The 16,957-nt window shown below is 39.2% G+C and overlaps 2 protein-coding genes across 2 annotated transcripts; one reads left to right on the forward strand and one right to left on the reverse strand.

Annotated features, from left to right (window-relative positions):
• Positions 1-42: 42 nt before the first annotated feature.
• LOC103993621 (DNA damage-binding protein 1) lies at positions 43-10,639 on the reverse strand. The gene is made up of 19 exons (XM_009413752.3): positions 10,412-10,639; positions 9,935-9,983; positions 8,983-9,042; positions 8,817-8,908; positions 7,988-8,039; positions 6,670-6,732; positions 6,518-6,567; positions 6,337-6,412; positions 5,195-5,404; positions 4,985-5,091; positions 4,755-4,863; positions 4,395-4,595; positions 4,094-4,309; positions 3,814-3,924; positions 3,195-3,470; positions 2,806-3,080; positions 2,306-2,657; positions 1,362-1,646; positions 43-943 (listed from the first exon to the last, which is right to left on the reverse strand). The coding sequence occupies exons 1-19, from the start codon at positions 10,513-10,515 to the stop codon at positions 362-364; spliced, it is 3,270 nt and encodes a 1,089-aa protein (XP_009412027.2). The 5' UTR covers positions 10,516-10,639; the 3' UTR covers positions 43-361.
• Positions 10,640-10,984: 345 nt separating this feature from the next.
• Positions 10,985-16,691, forward strand: LOC135618831 (translation initiation factor IF-2, chloroplastic-like). Its single transcript, XM_065120136.1, has 12 exons — positions 10,985-12,890; positions 12,986-13,018; positions 13,164-13,277; positions 13,461-13,610; positions 13,692-13,790; positions 13,880-13,942; positions 14,023-14,178; positions 14,324-14,389; positions 14,707-14,943; positions 15,040-15,315; positions 15,408-15,596; positions 16,094-16,691. Exons 1-12 carry the CDS (start codon positions 11,406-11,408, stop codon positions 16,253-16,255), a joined length of 3,030 nt encoding a protein of 1,009 aa, XP_064976208.1. The 5' UTR covers positions 10,985-11,405; the 3' UTR covers positions 16,256-16,691.
• The last annotated feature ends 266 nt before the right edge of the window (positions 16,692-16,957 follow it).

Here is a 16,957-nt window from a genome sequence, read left to right on the forward strand (position 1 = left end):
GGATTTTGGTTGGGATTTGGGTGGGAAGCCAACGTTCCAGAGTCGACCGAATTGAATAAATTCAACATAAATATAAAACATATCTCGACGACACGAGGACAGGGCCACACCACTTTTCCTCACAAAATAAAACCATTTACGGAAAATGATCAACAAACTGTGACCCTGGATGGTAAACAGATACTAGCTAGTGAGGTAGCTTATAAAACAGATGGTAGCTTATAAAACAGATGGTAAACGACAGCTTACATGCATCCTTCACTTCAGCACACAGACCCATCAAGTCACCATGTACCGCCATAGGAGGAAGCCCGCTGTAACATGAAGAAGCAGCAAAATGAGTTCCCATCCGAGACAATCTTCAATGCAATCTTGTCAGCTCCTCCACTCTCTTGCAAAGCTCCTCCAATGGAACTCCCATGGAGGATGCTATCTCGTCCATCCGACTGCGGCTGAGATCAAGGAAAGACTCGATCAAGTCTCCATCCAAGAAGTTCCTGGCATCCACTGTCTTCTTTTCGTTGTTGAACGATCGCCATTGCTCATGGCTCAGGCCACCCACCCCCTTTATTACCTTCACGAGGTTGGCCTGGAGCTTCTCAAGGAACACATATTGGTCATGAGGAAGGGACGCTACCACCCCAATGACACCATTGATAGTGCCAAATATAACCGTCGGAATGTGGCCTGCCTCCGAATCCGGAAGTCGCATTACCAGTGATCCATGTCGAAAGCGGTTGACAAACTCTCCAAGGTGGTATTCACCAACAACCTCAAGCCGGCCTCGCTCCTCATCTGTAGCTGCATCACTATTTTTCCGCACTGTAAAAAGGTTATAGTTGTTCTCAGCACCAAGAAAGACATCATCATCAAGAATCTCAACAGCTGACATCCAGTTTGCATTATAATCCCTAGCTAGCTCCTCTATCGCACCTTCCTCGTGCTGAAAAAGTAAAGTTACTCATCAGGTAAAAAATTCAGGGATGAACAATACATAGATGCTGAATATAAATGATATATCTGATTCAGCAATAGTCAAAATAATTCTGGTAATGTAAATCAACAAATGTACTATGTTCCTCATGCTTCAGAAATGACAAGATGACAAGGCCCAAAAAAAGAACCTACACACTTAATATTCAACAAAGGACATGCATATATATATATATATATATATATATATATATATATATATATATATATATATATATATATATATATATATATATATATATATATCCATCTTAGAAGACAACTATAAAAATTCTCCTGGGTCTTTTTCTGATCTTATTACACAAAAAAAAAAGAAATTGGAACCATGTAAGTAATTTACAAGCAACACAGGGATAACTTGACAATACCTTGTATAACAACAGAGATATAGATTTCATCAGATCACCAACGACAATGAAATCACCGCGAGTTTGAACATAAAAAGCAAGTATATGCCCATGATGTCCACACTCCGCCTGCAATTCCCTTGATCCATCTTCCCGAAGCATCCATTTGTATAGTTGGATTTTCTGATTAATAGCAGCCAGCAATTTACCATTGAAAGCATTGAGAGAGTACACAGAACCCTTGGTTTCCTTTTCAGCAATCAATTGCAATTTCCCATCTTCAACTACAAAAACCAGGATTCTTCCCTAGAAAATAAAAACCAGATAGAGAATTAAATTTGAAACTAGTGAATCATTCATCAAACATGAATCACATTTGACTCGAATCTAATGTTCTGTATGATTTCTGTAGAATAGGTTATCTCACTGCAAATATTGGAGACATAAGATTCATCCCATATATCAAATGAATAATCTGTCATAATACAGATCGTCTTACATACATACAGAGCAAATTATATGTGAAATATTCCAATAACTACAAGGAGCATAACAATAACTACAGACCACGAAGAAGAGTATAATCAAATCCAATCAAACTGCAGCAATAATAGGTTGCTAAGAAGAATAAATGTCAACACTACAGAAAAGGCCCACTCAAGACTTGTATAACGTAACATACAAAGAATGCCCTGCAACTAGAAAACTGCAAAAGAAAAAACCTTCTAGAAAAGTTTTTTATGGTATAACTGACAACGTCAAACCTCATGATGAAAACGCAATACTGCACTTAAATACAAGGCAAGTATTTATGTAAGAAAGCCTGTACCAGAAAATGCACTGCAAGATTTGACCAAGAAATAGTAGATAATCCTTCATAGCAGATAATTCTGCGTGTATAGCCAAATTAATAATTTTGGAATATCCAGAGCTGATATTATACAGTTCATATAGCTAAGGCTCACCTTGCTAGGCTCATTTTCTTCAGGCAAAACATAAGCTGTTCCAACACAGTAATAGGCATTATTGTCGTCTGAGAATGAACAACTAATAATGGAGCAACCGTATTCATAGGTATCAAGAGGGTAGGTTGATATGAACTCAAAGGTTTGATCATCCAACAGGCGAACAAAGTGCATTTCTGTCTCCTCATTACTCGTCTGGCAGTTCTTGAGACTACAAATGGCAAATGTTCGAGACTGCTCCTGATGGCAAATTCGACGTGCATGTTCCCCCAGAGGAATTGTGCGAATGTGAAGCTTTTGGATATCATCTATAGTTCCAATTGAAAGTTCACCTTCTTTTGCTATTGCAAGGCTGTTTTAGAACATTAATATAAACTATAATTGGATGACGAAGAAAATTCAGCATCATAAATTGGGTAACACAGAATTATAAACTTAAAGACTTTTGGCATTTTCTGAGATATTATGGCATAAAAAATAAAAAAAGGGAAATAGAGAACCTGTCAGGAAAAGCAGCTGAATTAAATGGACACATGTGGCTGACTTCCTTCAAATTCACATTACTATAGAGTAACTTCTTGTTGCTACTGTAGATAACTGTAGGTCTATCTGATGCTGCAAATACATGTGTGGTATCCTTTGAAGAAAATGTTCGGAGCATAATAGGCTGAGTACCAAGAGAGACCTTCTTCCTATTAGATAATTCACCGGTGCTCAAATTCAGTAGAAAATTGAGCAGGTGTCCATCTCCAAGGGTACACAGAAGATAATATACCTGATGAAGATTAAAGAAGGCAATTAATAGAGGCATCATTACTTGCAATAAAGCATAAAATTGTACTGCAGAAATGCCACAAGGACAGCATCTTTATGCTCCAAATCTGCTTACCCCTTCAAAGGTACATAGAAGAACAGATCGAGGAATAATTTCACCTCCCAGATTTTCTTTTGCAAATAGTTCTAGGCTAGGAAGTGAAAATATCCTGACACTAATATCTGTCCACATACCAACTGCGGCTAATGTACTATAATTAGGATTTTCACCACTTGGATTTATGTCAAGACAAGATATCTCATAGTCCAATTGTACATGTTTAACTTCGGCCAGCTTCCCATTTCCAATCTCTAAGTAAACAAGATGGCCACCGCCAGTGGCCAACAAAACCTGTATTTCACCGAAAATATCACCATGTCACTCAGTCTATTATCATACTAACTATACTAGTAAATGTGCAAACCAGCATATATCTGAAATATGACAGATTTAGTTTCAAATATATCCTTTCCAGAAGTGTTTTGTGCATAATAATATCACGGAGATGAAGGTGCATTTAGTTCCCATGTGGAAATGTCTCAATATAAAAGCTGAGGCACAAATGTAATCTTTTCATGCTCTAGAACTCATATGGTGTAAATTTAATATCGAACGATCATATGAGTTGCTAACAATTGTCTACCTATGAAATTTAAAAGAAGGGGAAAAGGTAAAGAAGAAGCTGAAACACAACCTGGGAGGCATTAGCAGTTGCAACGTTGACTGAGTAGCCTGAAGGTGCATTCCACTCATGCAGCAACTCTCGAGTGGTGGAACTCACTAATCGAACAGAATTAGCAGTGACCTGGTGCATATATTGCATTAATGACAATTTTTTTTAAATGCAAGCCTCGACTCATATAGGTATGTATAAGCATGAGTCCACAATTAATTAGCAAGCAGCAGCAAGTGTGGAATCAAGCTATCTGAACATAATAAAAACCACAATGAATGCAATCATTGTAAAATTGCACCTGCACAAGTTGATCATGGATGGCATTTTGACAAAATAAGGTTTGGGCTTCTGCACAAAATCCTTCTATCTCAGATTCTTCTAATTCGTCATCCATATTCATTGCCAGGACACGTGTCTCATTGATGAAACTTACCACCAAGAAGGTGTCATATGGATCATTAGTAGAAGACCGCAAGGACCATAACCCTTTGATACCTTGAAGTTCTACAGATGCCTACCAACAGATGTCTGCAGATAAATAAAAAATGCTCCAACTATTTTGATATGACCATCAATAAAGACACATAAAGGCATCATACCTGTTCATTAATCCCTATTCCATTTCGGACTATGCGGAGGGATCCATCTTTATAAGCTCCCGAACAGGTAACAACCTGACCCTGACCTTGCCTCTCAAGATCAACAACACAGAAATCCACAATAGGCCCCAGGTTGACATATTTTTCAAGAACTTCAACGTATGAACCCTTTGCATCAGGTTGTAGATTCAGTTTTATAAGCTGTTATTAAACAATTTCAGTGCAAACTTTCATAATTGCAACAGAACGCAACAAGATGCTGCGAAATCAGGCAATACATAGAAAAGCACAAATAGCAGCAGAGAATTCAACTGAGGAATCATTTAGTGGAACTGCCAAGAAAATCATTTAGTAGAATACCTGTGAATCACCATAGATTGAACCAATATACACAACTGCATTATCAAGATAAGATATTGTTGATGCAACAGAGGTCTCTCCTAAGTGCTCAATTTTCAGACCAGTTACTCTGCAGCATTGTGCCAAAAAGAATTAGTATATTAACTTTGGAACATTTTACAGTTAAAAAAGAAAAAGAACACTCGGTGGGTCTGATTCCAAACATAATGAAACACAAACAGATGTTCCACCTTTCCCTCTCGTGAGTGATGACGAGTAAATGTAGAAGGCCTGCGTTATCACCAAGCAAGTACCGAGAGCCATCTGCATCAACTCTTCCATAGGCCCTTGTAATTGACTGTACATAGCAATGGGTAGCAAGCCACAGAATTAGAAAAATAATTGAACAAATAATTAAGTTATGATTAAAATGACTAAAAGCATTAAGTGAACGAACTTACCGGTCTGATTGGTATAGCTTTAAAAGCAGTAACACTACAATAAACGATCGTCTCCTCCCCTATAATTATGACACCACCAAGGGGCATGGGCACAGGAATCAGAATACCAGCCCCGTTGTCAAGATTAGTATGAGACAATGGACCCTCAACAAAGTCCTTATCCTTGAGCGCTATCTCATAAGTCTTAGCATGCCGAGCATCCTTGTTATCCTGCATGACATAATCATGAAATTAACGATACTTTGAGATTTTCTTAGTATAGATTAATTGGCTCAGTTTTAATTAAATAATTTAGTAAACATGTATTCAAGGCCTTTTAGACTTTCCAAAAGGTATCTTAAGCAATGAAGATATTTAATAAATTGGAAACACAGCAGACTTACCATGAAACAAACACTTTCTGTGGTAAACTAACTATACAAAAAAAGACCCAAAAGAAACTAATCCAATCGAAAGAGACCTTAATTCAGATTTTAAAAGAAATGAAGTACTCAACTTGCAGTTAAAGGTTCAGAAAAGTGACTATAGGTGATACGAGGTGGAGGGACAGATCAGATGTTATGAATGTGAAACAGAAAAACAGACCAGATGGAGACTGCACAAGCAACAAAGCTGTGCACTAACCTGTGCTGTTATGACATTTAAAACTTCTTTTGGAAAAGAAAATACATTTAATACTGGATATCACCTTTTTTAAGGAATGACCCATAAAATCATGTTTCTCATATGTTTTCACCAGGATGTTGATGCACACAATACATCTTCTTAGTCAAGCAATAAATTTGTTAAAATGTCATAGAAACAGTTGCAATGTTTCAAAAACTACTTAAAGATTCTCTAACCAGTGATGTACCAACACAGTCCCAATTTTCTACAGATACAACTCAAAACATATGTGGGCTTCTTGTTCTTTTTTCTACCTTTTTCCTTTCAAAAAGCCAAATATTATCATTGTCCATTTTGCTTTACTCACTTACCTGGTGAATAATTCAATGTTCCCTTACACAAAAAAAAAAATGGAAGCAAAACTTCATTCCGGCATAATGGTACATTGGAATAATAAGACTAACAAGTAATAGACATGAAAATGCTTCAGATATAACAAAATAAATGTTAATCAATGGTGTAACTTCTGTTCTTACCTGGTACAGGACCACAATTGTAGGCTTCAAACAGCCATAAAGAAATTTTATATCTAAAACTTGAAGTTCTTCAAGCCTGCGATGGAAACAAACATTACAAAAACATTTCTTAAGAACAAACCCTTGTTGAATGACTTGTTAATGAGTGATGATCCGATGAGAACATCTTCCATGGGGATACCTGATGTTAAAAGCTTCCTTTAACTGTCCTTTATTATCGAATGGTATAACCTGGCAAAGAAATAAAAACCATAAATTATGAGTAGCTTAGCCCTGAATGGCTGGATCTCAATCACAGCTATCACTTAAGAAGTAGATTCACAGATGTATCACCTTAAATAGACCATCATACAAGTGGAGGCCAATCAACCGACAGTCAGGGTCAATCAAACCAATCTACAAAAACAAAGAGGTTGACATCAATAAATAGCAACCACATAATTAACTCTAAAAAGAAATTAAAGAAACAGAGAATGCCAACCATGACCATCCATCTAGAGAAAATACATACATACTATTGCAGTCACGAATCTCTGTATGAGATAAACAATTTTCTACTATATGGTCTAAATATAAAATTATAACAACATGAGAAGATTTATAGCACCCTATTACATCATTACTCTCTTCAATTTCCAAGAAGAAGGATAAATATCAAATCCAAAGAAACCATTATCTCTCAATCAGGAGACCAAGCACCACCCTCTCTCTTGAAGCATAACTTGCATGCAGGTTTTTTAAATTATACTTCATCTATCTAAAGAGCTTTCAAGATCAGCAACCTGGTAGGTTGAAGCCGAGTCACTGAAAGTGGTCATCAAGCAGCAAGTGGTTGCTTGAGGAGAAAAATATGCATTGTAACCACCCTATCCTAACCCTTTGTTTCAAAATGAACAATTATATCTGGAGAACACTAATAAGTAATAACCACAATCTACAGTGCATAACTAAGCATCTCCATGGACCTTTGGCCCTACACTGACCAATTGAAATCCAAGTCATTCACTTTGAGTATTGCTTCCTGTGCATAGGAAAGCAGAGAAATGTGACCATACTTGTTTAGATCCACCAAGCATTAAGGTGAATTGTTGAATTTAGATATAAAATATGATGACCTAAACGTGTGCCCGCTAAACCAGTCAATTACTCCATGCTCAGACATTAAGGGAATTTACAATATGGCATGAAGTGTCCACATTCCACAAGTGATCACACATAAAGAACTTACACTGAATGTCTAAAAGAATTCGAAATTGTACCAAGGATCACAATACAGTAAAAAGCCACTTGAAAGCACTTGCTTGATGTTGCAACTTAAGTAGTTACTGGCTGGCAGGGTACTTATCCAAGGGGAAAGAGGGACTGAAGACAGGGGCAGTTCTCTTAGATATGAGCCAAGTCTCTAACTTGTGCCCTATGCTGTGCACCGAATCATGGTACCCCACATTTCTCCTATCAACAATGGAGTAATGGACTCTTCTTTAAATACTTATGTTTCTCTATATTATATAGACAAAGACTCAGTACAAGACTGCAAAGTGGATAGAGATCATTCGAGTAGGAGATAGTGAATCAACAATTAATTTATCAATGTACTATTTACTCATATTTCTCAACCATGAATGAACATGTAGTATCAAGTATCTTTTACCTGTCCGTTATCTGTTGGACGACCAATTCGATCAGAAACATCACCCATAGCTCTGCACAACAAAACAGCACGTTTTTGTATGCTTCAGTAAACAGGATCCCATTGCTAGAAAATGGGTAGGAACAGTTCAACACAAGGCTAATGACTATGGATAAACAGAAGACTACACTGAATGCTTAAAAAAATCAATATGTGAGAACTATGTGAAAATCAAAGGCCTGGGTTCCTTGATTATGTATAACTGAGAAAGCAATGTGTATACATCATTTCTTCCATCAGAAAATTGATTGGAAAAGGTTAAAATCAACCTCGGCAACCAAAATGGCAAGTACAAGCAGATGAATGACATCTAAAGAGTTCATTTTCTCATTACTGTGAAATCATAGGGTATTGTAACTGCAACAATATTAACTACCAACTTAGTGCATGAAATAGTCCATGTGGTACGTGCGCAAAGGTGCATGTACTCTTAATAGTCTTTGCACACTGTCGATGTGTGTATAATGTACATACATCAATATGTACAAACATATGGATTAAGCATGAAATATACAGACAGCTCAGTGCTCGCCTCAACCAAAATCATCCAGGTTGCCCTATTCACATATATTTCAATCAGCATGTTATATAGTATATAATTAAATTAAAATGTAAGTCCCTCATCTTCAACATTCCACATTCCTTTTTGAGCATCAAAAGGCTCTTGCTCTAAAAGAAAATAAAGCTAATCAAGGAAAGAGTTATCTGTGCATTACATAGGGCTCTGCACATGGAAGTATCAAGACACCTTTTCACAAAATAAGAAGAGCATTCACATATCCTTCTTTACCTTGTAATAAGCTCTGATGTCTCTGCATCCCACTGAAGAACACAGAATTTGTACCTCTCCGTAGCGATAAATAGAAAATCTTGAGGTTCACCCTATAGAGAATTCAATATATGTAAACTAAAAAGAGGTCTCATCTCGAGAAAGCATGAGAGGGCAAAAGACTCACATGCGGACGAAAAAGTTCGAGTGTGGCAATTCTTCCATATATAGGTACATCCAACATGGGCTGCATTAACAAAAAGATCAATTAAAAAATGTGAGTGCAACAAGAAACTAACACCAAATTGTAAGTGCTCTACGAATTTTCTGACTTTTAAAATTCAGATATGCATTAATTAATAAATCAAGTAGTCTTGAATCATTGTTTGTTAATAGTGATGAGAAGAAACAAAACACTATTGAGCTATATGATAAGATTGACAAAACAGACAAAGAAGATGATAACCAAAGAACAAAAGTGAAGTTCTAAGCAATTTCCAAACATATTTATCTCCGTCAACAGACTAACTGTATTGGCCTCAATATTAATCATATAGAGAGAGGAGAAACTGAGCAAGAGTTTTGTTATGATGATTTGCATAACCATCTTGCTGCGTCTAAAACACAGAAGCCATAACAATGATTGCTGCTCATAAAGCATGTGGAGAAGTCATATTTTACTTTCCACGTTCAACTAAAATTTCTAAGCATTTTCCAATTAATGGTCAAATTTAGATTAACAAGAAAGATGAACACCTGCTAGGCAAATTGTCTGGAAAAGCAAATGCTTCAATAGCACATGCAAAACATCCTTTCAACTAGAACACAACAGCAATAATAGATGACCCATCAAACTAATAGGATAAACCTCGTAACATGTTGCATAAGATAATTCACAAACATGATTCCGGCAAAATATTGTCTAGGCATCTAATATGTCTACCGATTAGCCTTATTTCCATGGTTCTTTTTTTTTTAAGGGTAATTTCGTACACATCTTTATCCCATCTCGTACAAACTACAAGTAACAGCATCCTCCAACAGCTTTAATATTTCTAAACGAGCAACAAAAAAACTTCATCGATAGTGTAAAGAACAATTAAATAAAGAAAATAATAGACGAATTATGATCCTGTTACCTGCAGTCCATGAGGCGTAAGTAAATGGATTTCAATGCGTGTGCATTTACTGCAAAGAAAAGGCAGATTATCAATCAAAAGCAACGGCAGCAAGACTGAAATATCAACATCGACAAACTTAGACCAGCATCGCCAGGGGCAACGAAACCAAACGGAACCAAAGAAAACCCCAATCAAGAACTCCAAGAACTAGATAAATCAAGACCCTAACTAGACCTTAACTAGATGAGGCCTTCCAGTCCAATCACGGAACCCTAACTAGATAAATCAAGTTAAATCAATCAGATAAATCAGATAACTAGATGTGGCTCCATCAGATAAATCAAGACCCTAACTAGATGAGGCCTTCCGGTCCAATCACGGAACCCTAACGCGAGACAATCTCCACCAAAATCACAGAAACAGCCAATTTCAAGGCACAAAACCCTAAAAAGATTAAAGAAAATGCTTAAGGGGAGATTCGGATAGAAGCATTACGCGATGATGAGGTTGAGCTCTTGGGGGCTGGTGAAGTTGCCGACGCACGAGTGGGTGACGTTGGTCGGCTTGTGAGCCGTCACCACGTAGTTCCACACGCTCATCTCCACCGCCGCCGCCCGAGTTGCTCGCCAAACGGAAGAGAGGAAGGAGAAGGCGGAAAAGGTCGGGAGCGAGAGGAAGGGCCGTAAGGGTTTCCAGCGCTTGAAACAAGAATAGAATGTGCGACGCACGTGACAGAGAGACCAGTTATTGCTATTGTGTGGATGGGCTCGACCGGTCCTTGTGATTTAGAACGAGACCGGATGGAACCGGTCTAATATTAGGCTTTCGGTTCCATGGTGGGCCTTATTTGGGCCTCTTCTCGACCCATCCATGTGATTTAGAACCAGACCGGATCGAACCGGTCCAACAATAGACTTTCGGTTCCGTATTGGGCCTGTCCATTGGATGTCACAACAGTAATAGGGATTTTGACAGGCAATGATTAGACAAAACCAATCCATGCAATAATAGCACAAATGTGGCACCACAGGGCGCCATCAAATATCCATCACAGGGGTTTACAGAGCGTGAGTGGATCTCCCCCTATCACAAACCTTATCGCCTACACACCCATGCTTACGAGCGGAGAAACAGCCATATCCTCCCTCAAAGTTAACCCCTTTTTCCCACCTTAACTTCATATATAGCATGGTTTTCTCACGACGAATCAGAGGAATCCAATTTCTCTCTCTCTCTCTCTTCTTCGGAGCAGAAGAAATTACAAGAAGTCTATCTCAAAGTTCTGAGGTAAAGCTCTCAAATTGAGGCCTTGCGTTCTTCTTTTGGAACGAAATTAGGGTTTCGGAGGGTATCTGGGTGAGGATTGGACGTCCTTTTGTTCAAGATTGGAACTTGATTGTGTTCTTGCCACTCGGGTTGCGGTTCAAAGATGCAATTTTTATGCTAGTTTGGTGGGAGTTGCGTGTTTGTGTGGCCTGCTTGCGGAGCAATGGCGTCTCCGGCTTCCCTCGCGTCGCTGGGAAGCGCGAGGTCCGTTTCCCCGGGAGTCTTCGAGGTGTTTCCCTCTGTCGTCGCTGTTCGGAGGGTTCATGTCGTTTCTAGTATTAGAGTCGGTGGCTTCGACGGCTGGAAGAAATGGCGTCGCGTTCGAGGCCGAGTGTGTAAGTGTATGGTGACCACCAATTTGATTGAGGAGAGAGAAATCCCGTTCTCTGCGGAGTCCACATTGAAGGTCAGTAACAGCAGCGGTGGCAGAAACGATGATGCGGATCTCATCCTCAAGCCTCCTTCCAAGCCTGTGCTGAAACCCCTCCCTAACGGCCAGGTTGATCCTTCGAACTCGGGCTCCTCCATTTGGTCATCCGACATGGTTGTCCGTGAGAAGCCGATGGCCGCAGTGGAAGACACAGAGAAAGTGATAGAATCTCTTGGTGAGGTTTTAGAGAAGGTGGAAAAGCTTGAGACTACGAATGCCGTCAAATTTGGTGGTAAAGATATCAAGGGCAATGGTGCGCCCAGTGGCGGCTCCAAACCGGTTGGGCCAGAGAATGCAACTTCATCTCCTAGGAAGTCGAAGACGCTTAAGAGCGTTTGGCGGAAGGGGAACCCTGTGGCAAGCGTACAAAGGGTAGTTAAAGAATTGCCCAAGGTCAGGGAGGATAGGAAGAAAGATATCCCTATAACCACAGAGACGAAGATATCAGGTGCTGCTCAAGTTGCTCCTTTGAGGCCTCAAATGCCTTCGCCGGCCAGGCCGAAGCTGCAAGCAAAACCTGCAGCTGTTCCGCCTTCCACTCCTGCAGTAAAGAAGTCTGATGTCCAGAAGGAAAGGAAACCAATTCTTATAGATAAATTTGCATCCAAGATACCAGTTGATGATCCAATTGCAGCTGAGGCGATTTTAGCAACCCCTTTGAAGCCAGCAAAAGGGCCCCCACCATCCAAAGTCAAAGATGAACGACGTAAGAAATCAAGTTCTACTGGTGGATTGCGCAGACGTATGACAAATGATGGAGAGATATCCGAAGAGGAAGCCTCAGAACTTGATGTGCCTATCCCTGGGGTAACAGAGCCAAGGAAAGGGAGGAAATGGAGTAAGGCAAGCCGTAAGGCAAGCCGTAAGGCTGCAAGACTGCAAGCAGCCAAAGCTGCAGAACCTGTTAAAGTCGAGATTCTTGAGGTGGGTGAAGAGGGCATGTTGACAGAGGAGTTAGCATATAACTTGGCTGTCGGTGAAGCAGATATTCTTGCATTTTTGTTCTCAAAGGGAGTTAAGCCTGAGACAGTTCATGCTCTTGATAAAGACATGGTCAAGATGATATGCAAGGAATATGATGTGGAAGTAATCGAAGTTGACCCGGTTAGAGTGGAAGAAATGGCAAAGAAGAAGGAAGTACTTGATGAGGATGATCTGGACATGTTAGAAGATAGGCCTCCTGTTATTACAATCATGGGACATGTGGATCACGGAAAGGTACCAGTTTTTTTTTTTTTTTTCTTTGCTATTATTAGAGTTAAATCCCTGTATAAATGGATACTTATTTATTTATTGGTAATCTGGATTGACAGACAACACTACTGGACTATATTCGAAAGAGCAGGGTAAGTTCTATAACTTCTGTCCTGCATGTGCATTCCTGTAAATTTCTTATTGACAGGTTTGAATGTCCTGCAAAGCAGTTGTGTGCAAAACTTTTCCACATGTCTATCGCCTCTCTCAAAAGCTGAGTCTGACTCATAATTACAGGTGGTAGCATCAGAGGCAGGTGGAATAACTCAAGGTATTGGCGCATACAAGGTTCTTGTCCCAGTTGATGGAAAGCCTCAACCATGTGTCTTTCTTGATACCCCGGGGCATGAGGTATTTGTTATGTGCTCCTTTTCTTCTGCCACTAAAATTTTCAGCTGATATTCCCTTTTGGTTTTGGGACCTCATTGTGATCTTGGCTTTAGACGTAAAATCAAAATTTGTAATATGAGTCTTGAATCTTTGTTGTGGGTGAACCATGCAATGCAATTAACTCCTGCTCTAAACTTGCCACAGGCATTTGGTGCAATGAGGGCACGTGGAGCAAGAGTGACCGACATTGTCATCATTGTAGTGGCTGCTGATGATGGAGTCCGCCCGCAGACCAGTGAGGCAATAGCTCATGCAAAGGCAGCTGGGGTGCCTATTATCATTGCCATTAACAAGGCATGCCAGCTTAGTCATGCTACATCTTCTTCATATCTGGCATGCAAGTAATTGATTACGGTTGTTCATTCATGGATTCAGATAGATAAGGATGGAGCAAATCCAGAAAGGGTTCTGCAAGAGCTTTCTTCTGTTGGCCTTATGCCAGAGATATGGGGTGGTGACATTCCTATGGTTCAGGTTGCTCCCACTTAAAAAATAGCTATAACCTGTAAACATACTTTCAGTTTTTATGATTCATAAAAATCGTTAGTTGTCTCCTGAATCAGATTAGTGCTCTTAAAGGAGAGAATGTTGATGAACTGTTGGAGACTGTTATGCTTGTGGCAGAGGTATAAGATTAGTCTCAGATTCAAAGTTGCTTACTTTGGCGAATTTCATACCTTATTTAGTATTTTTCATAATTGCGAAGCTGCAAGAATTGAAAGCCAATCCTCAAAGAAATGCTAAAGGCACCGTTATAGAAGCAGGTCTTGATAAAGCAAAAGGAGCTGTTGCCACACTTATTGTGCAAAATGGAACCCTTAAGAAGAGTGATGTTGTAGTATGTGGTGAAGCTTTTGGAAAGGTTTGCCTTCGTCTTGTTTCTTTAGGAAGAAGTGTGGATAAATTTTTGCCAGCCTTTTCATACACATTATTAATGTTCATAGTCTTGGTTTCTTCTCCTTTTTGAGAGCTTACTAACATTTCACGTTAAATCGTCTCATGAGTAGGTGCGTGCTATGTTTGATGACAGAGGTGGTCATGTTGATAAAGCTGGACCATCAATGGCTGTGCAGGTATATTTTTCTCTGCTTATCTTGGGAATAACTAAAGTTAGATTGTTTTCAGAACATCTGATGATTTGCACCATATGGATTAGTTAGTATTCTTGAAACAAATAGCTCAACACAATCGTTAATTATACACATTGCACAATATGAGGTATGGTCTTTTAAAAATCTTGAAGGATATGGTGGATGATAAACACTAATGTGATGTAATATTCTAGTTTTTCTGACTGGACGTTATTTTCATATTTCTTGAAGTCTTATATCTTTGTTTGTTAACCACTCTTATGCCTTTCCTTCTTCACTTGGAATGTTCAAATTCCTAGGTAATCGGTCTCAGTAGTGTTCCTATTGCTGGTGATGAATTTGAGGTTGTCAAATCCCTTGATGTGGCACGCGAAAGGGCAGAAGCATGTGCAGAATCATTATGGGTTGCACGGATATCTGCAAAAGCAGGGGAAGTTAAGGTCACTCTGTCTTCCATCGCTTCTGCTGTTGCAACAGGGAAACAATCTGGTCTAGATGTGCACCAGTTGAATATTATTCTAAAGGTTGACGTCCAGGTAATATTCTCCAGATGCATGTTATCTTGGATGTTGCATCGAGCACATTGTCTGTACATAACTCATTTCTGAACGCAACACTTTCATACATCTTAGGGTTCGATCGGAGCTATCAGACAAGCTCTTCAAGTGCTCCCTCAAGGTAATGTCAGTTTGAAGTTCCTCCTCCAGGCTCCAGGGGAGGTGAGCACTAGTGATGTTGATCTGGCTGTTGCTTCTGAGGCCATTATATTTGGTTTCAATGTGAAAACACCTGGTTCAGTTAAGAGCTATGCAGACAAAAAAAATGTTGAGATTCGTCTGTATAGGGTCATTTATGACCTTGTTGATGACATGAGGAATGCAATGGAAGGACTTCTAGAGCCTGTTGAGGTTAACACTTGACCATCTTGAGCTTCTGTTTTTTGCCCGGACACCTAAACCCACATTTTATTTTGATTCTAATTATTTCTGTTATCTTCTAGGAACAAGTTCCAATAGGAACAGCAGATGTTCGAGCAACATTCAGTAGCGGTAGTGGACGTGTTGCTGGATGCATGATCACTGAAGGAAAGGTGGTGAAAGACTGTGGTGTTCGGGTTGTTCGGAATGGGAAGACAGTTCACACTGGCACAATTGATTCTCTTAGACGAGTGAAGGAAGATGTCAAGGAGGTAAGTCACAAATAGTCGCTCATTTTTCAGAAAACAGCTTAGGTAACATGAACTGCTGTCTTCTAATAATTCACAATATTATGAACAACATTGCTATAGAAATTTGTATCAGGCTAACCACGATTGTAGATGGTGCCAATTGTATTCTGAACACCCAAAGTCTTATCAGTTCATGGTAATTAGTTTACTGCTGTAGTATCTTTAGTTCAGGAAAAAGAACAGACACTACCATGATCACATATTGCCTCTGATCATATATTGGCATGAAAATTATAAGCAACTTAGTTTCAAGTTAAATATGTTATAGATTCAATAAAAGTTTTACATCTGATCTTATATTTGCAATGTCACTGTGCAATATTTTTATGAATCATTCTCCATCATGTAATGTGGATTTGGCAAACAATAGTTCCTAAATGCTATAGTGTGAAATCTGATACCCCATGCATCGTCATGTTTTCTTTCTCGGGCAATGGTAAGTTCTTTCTGGTATCCAGGTTGGTGCCGGGCTAGAGTGTGGAATTGGTGTTGATGATTTTGATGATTGGGAAGCTGGAGATGTCATAGAAGCTTTCAATATGGTGAAAAAGCAACGGACACTTGAAGAGGCATCTGCAACAGTGGCAGCTGCATTAGTTGGAGCTGGTATCGAATTGTGAAGCGGAAAACAGAAATAGTTGATTGAGGACATTCTGGTCGATTTGACATGCATAACCTGTGGCAGTCTTGTAAAACCATCCCGCTGGTGGCGGTTCAAAGCAACTTCATCAAGCTTTTGGCAGGTTAAGTTACATGTCACATCTTCGAATTGATCTTTGAAGCTGCTCTGCTTCTCTGCCATATAAGCTTATGTAAAGTGAATCTCAGAAGTCAGATGTTATTTCTATTTCTTTTTTTTCTTTGTCCACAGAGAAGGGCACTAGATCTTTTTTTTTTTTTCTCAGTGATTCAATTACCTGTAACAAATAGTGATCGTTTTATATTTCAAAGCATTGCTTCCTCACGACAGATCGATGCTGTCCTGAGTTTATTTATTGCCCGATGTATGAAAGAAACCATACCTAAAAGGAAATATATACCATTCTATTTGCAGAACATGCTATATAGTGCTGTAACATCCTTGCATTACCATCTTGTGTTGCGGATGATATTGACATTCATTTTCAAATGGGAGCATCAGTAAGGTATAATATTTAGATGCTGCCCTGGAAGAGAGGAGCAAAATTAGGATTGACATGAGATATTGATGGAGAGCAGATATCTAGTGCTGTAACATCTTTGCATTACCATCTTGTGTTGCAGATGATATTGACATTCATTCTCAAGTGAAAGAGAAGCAAAACTAGGATTGACATGAGATA

The sequence above is a fragment of the Musa acuminata genome, chromosome BXJ2-8 (assembly GCF_036884655.1).
Source record: "Musa acuminata AAA Group cultivar baxijiao chromosome BXJ2-8, Cavendish_Baxijiao_AAA, whole genome shotgun sequence".
NCBI classification, from domain to species: domain Eukaryota; kingdom Viridiplantae; phylum Streptophyta; class Magnoliopsida; order Zingiberales; family Musaceae; genus Musa; species Musa acuminata.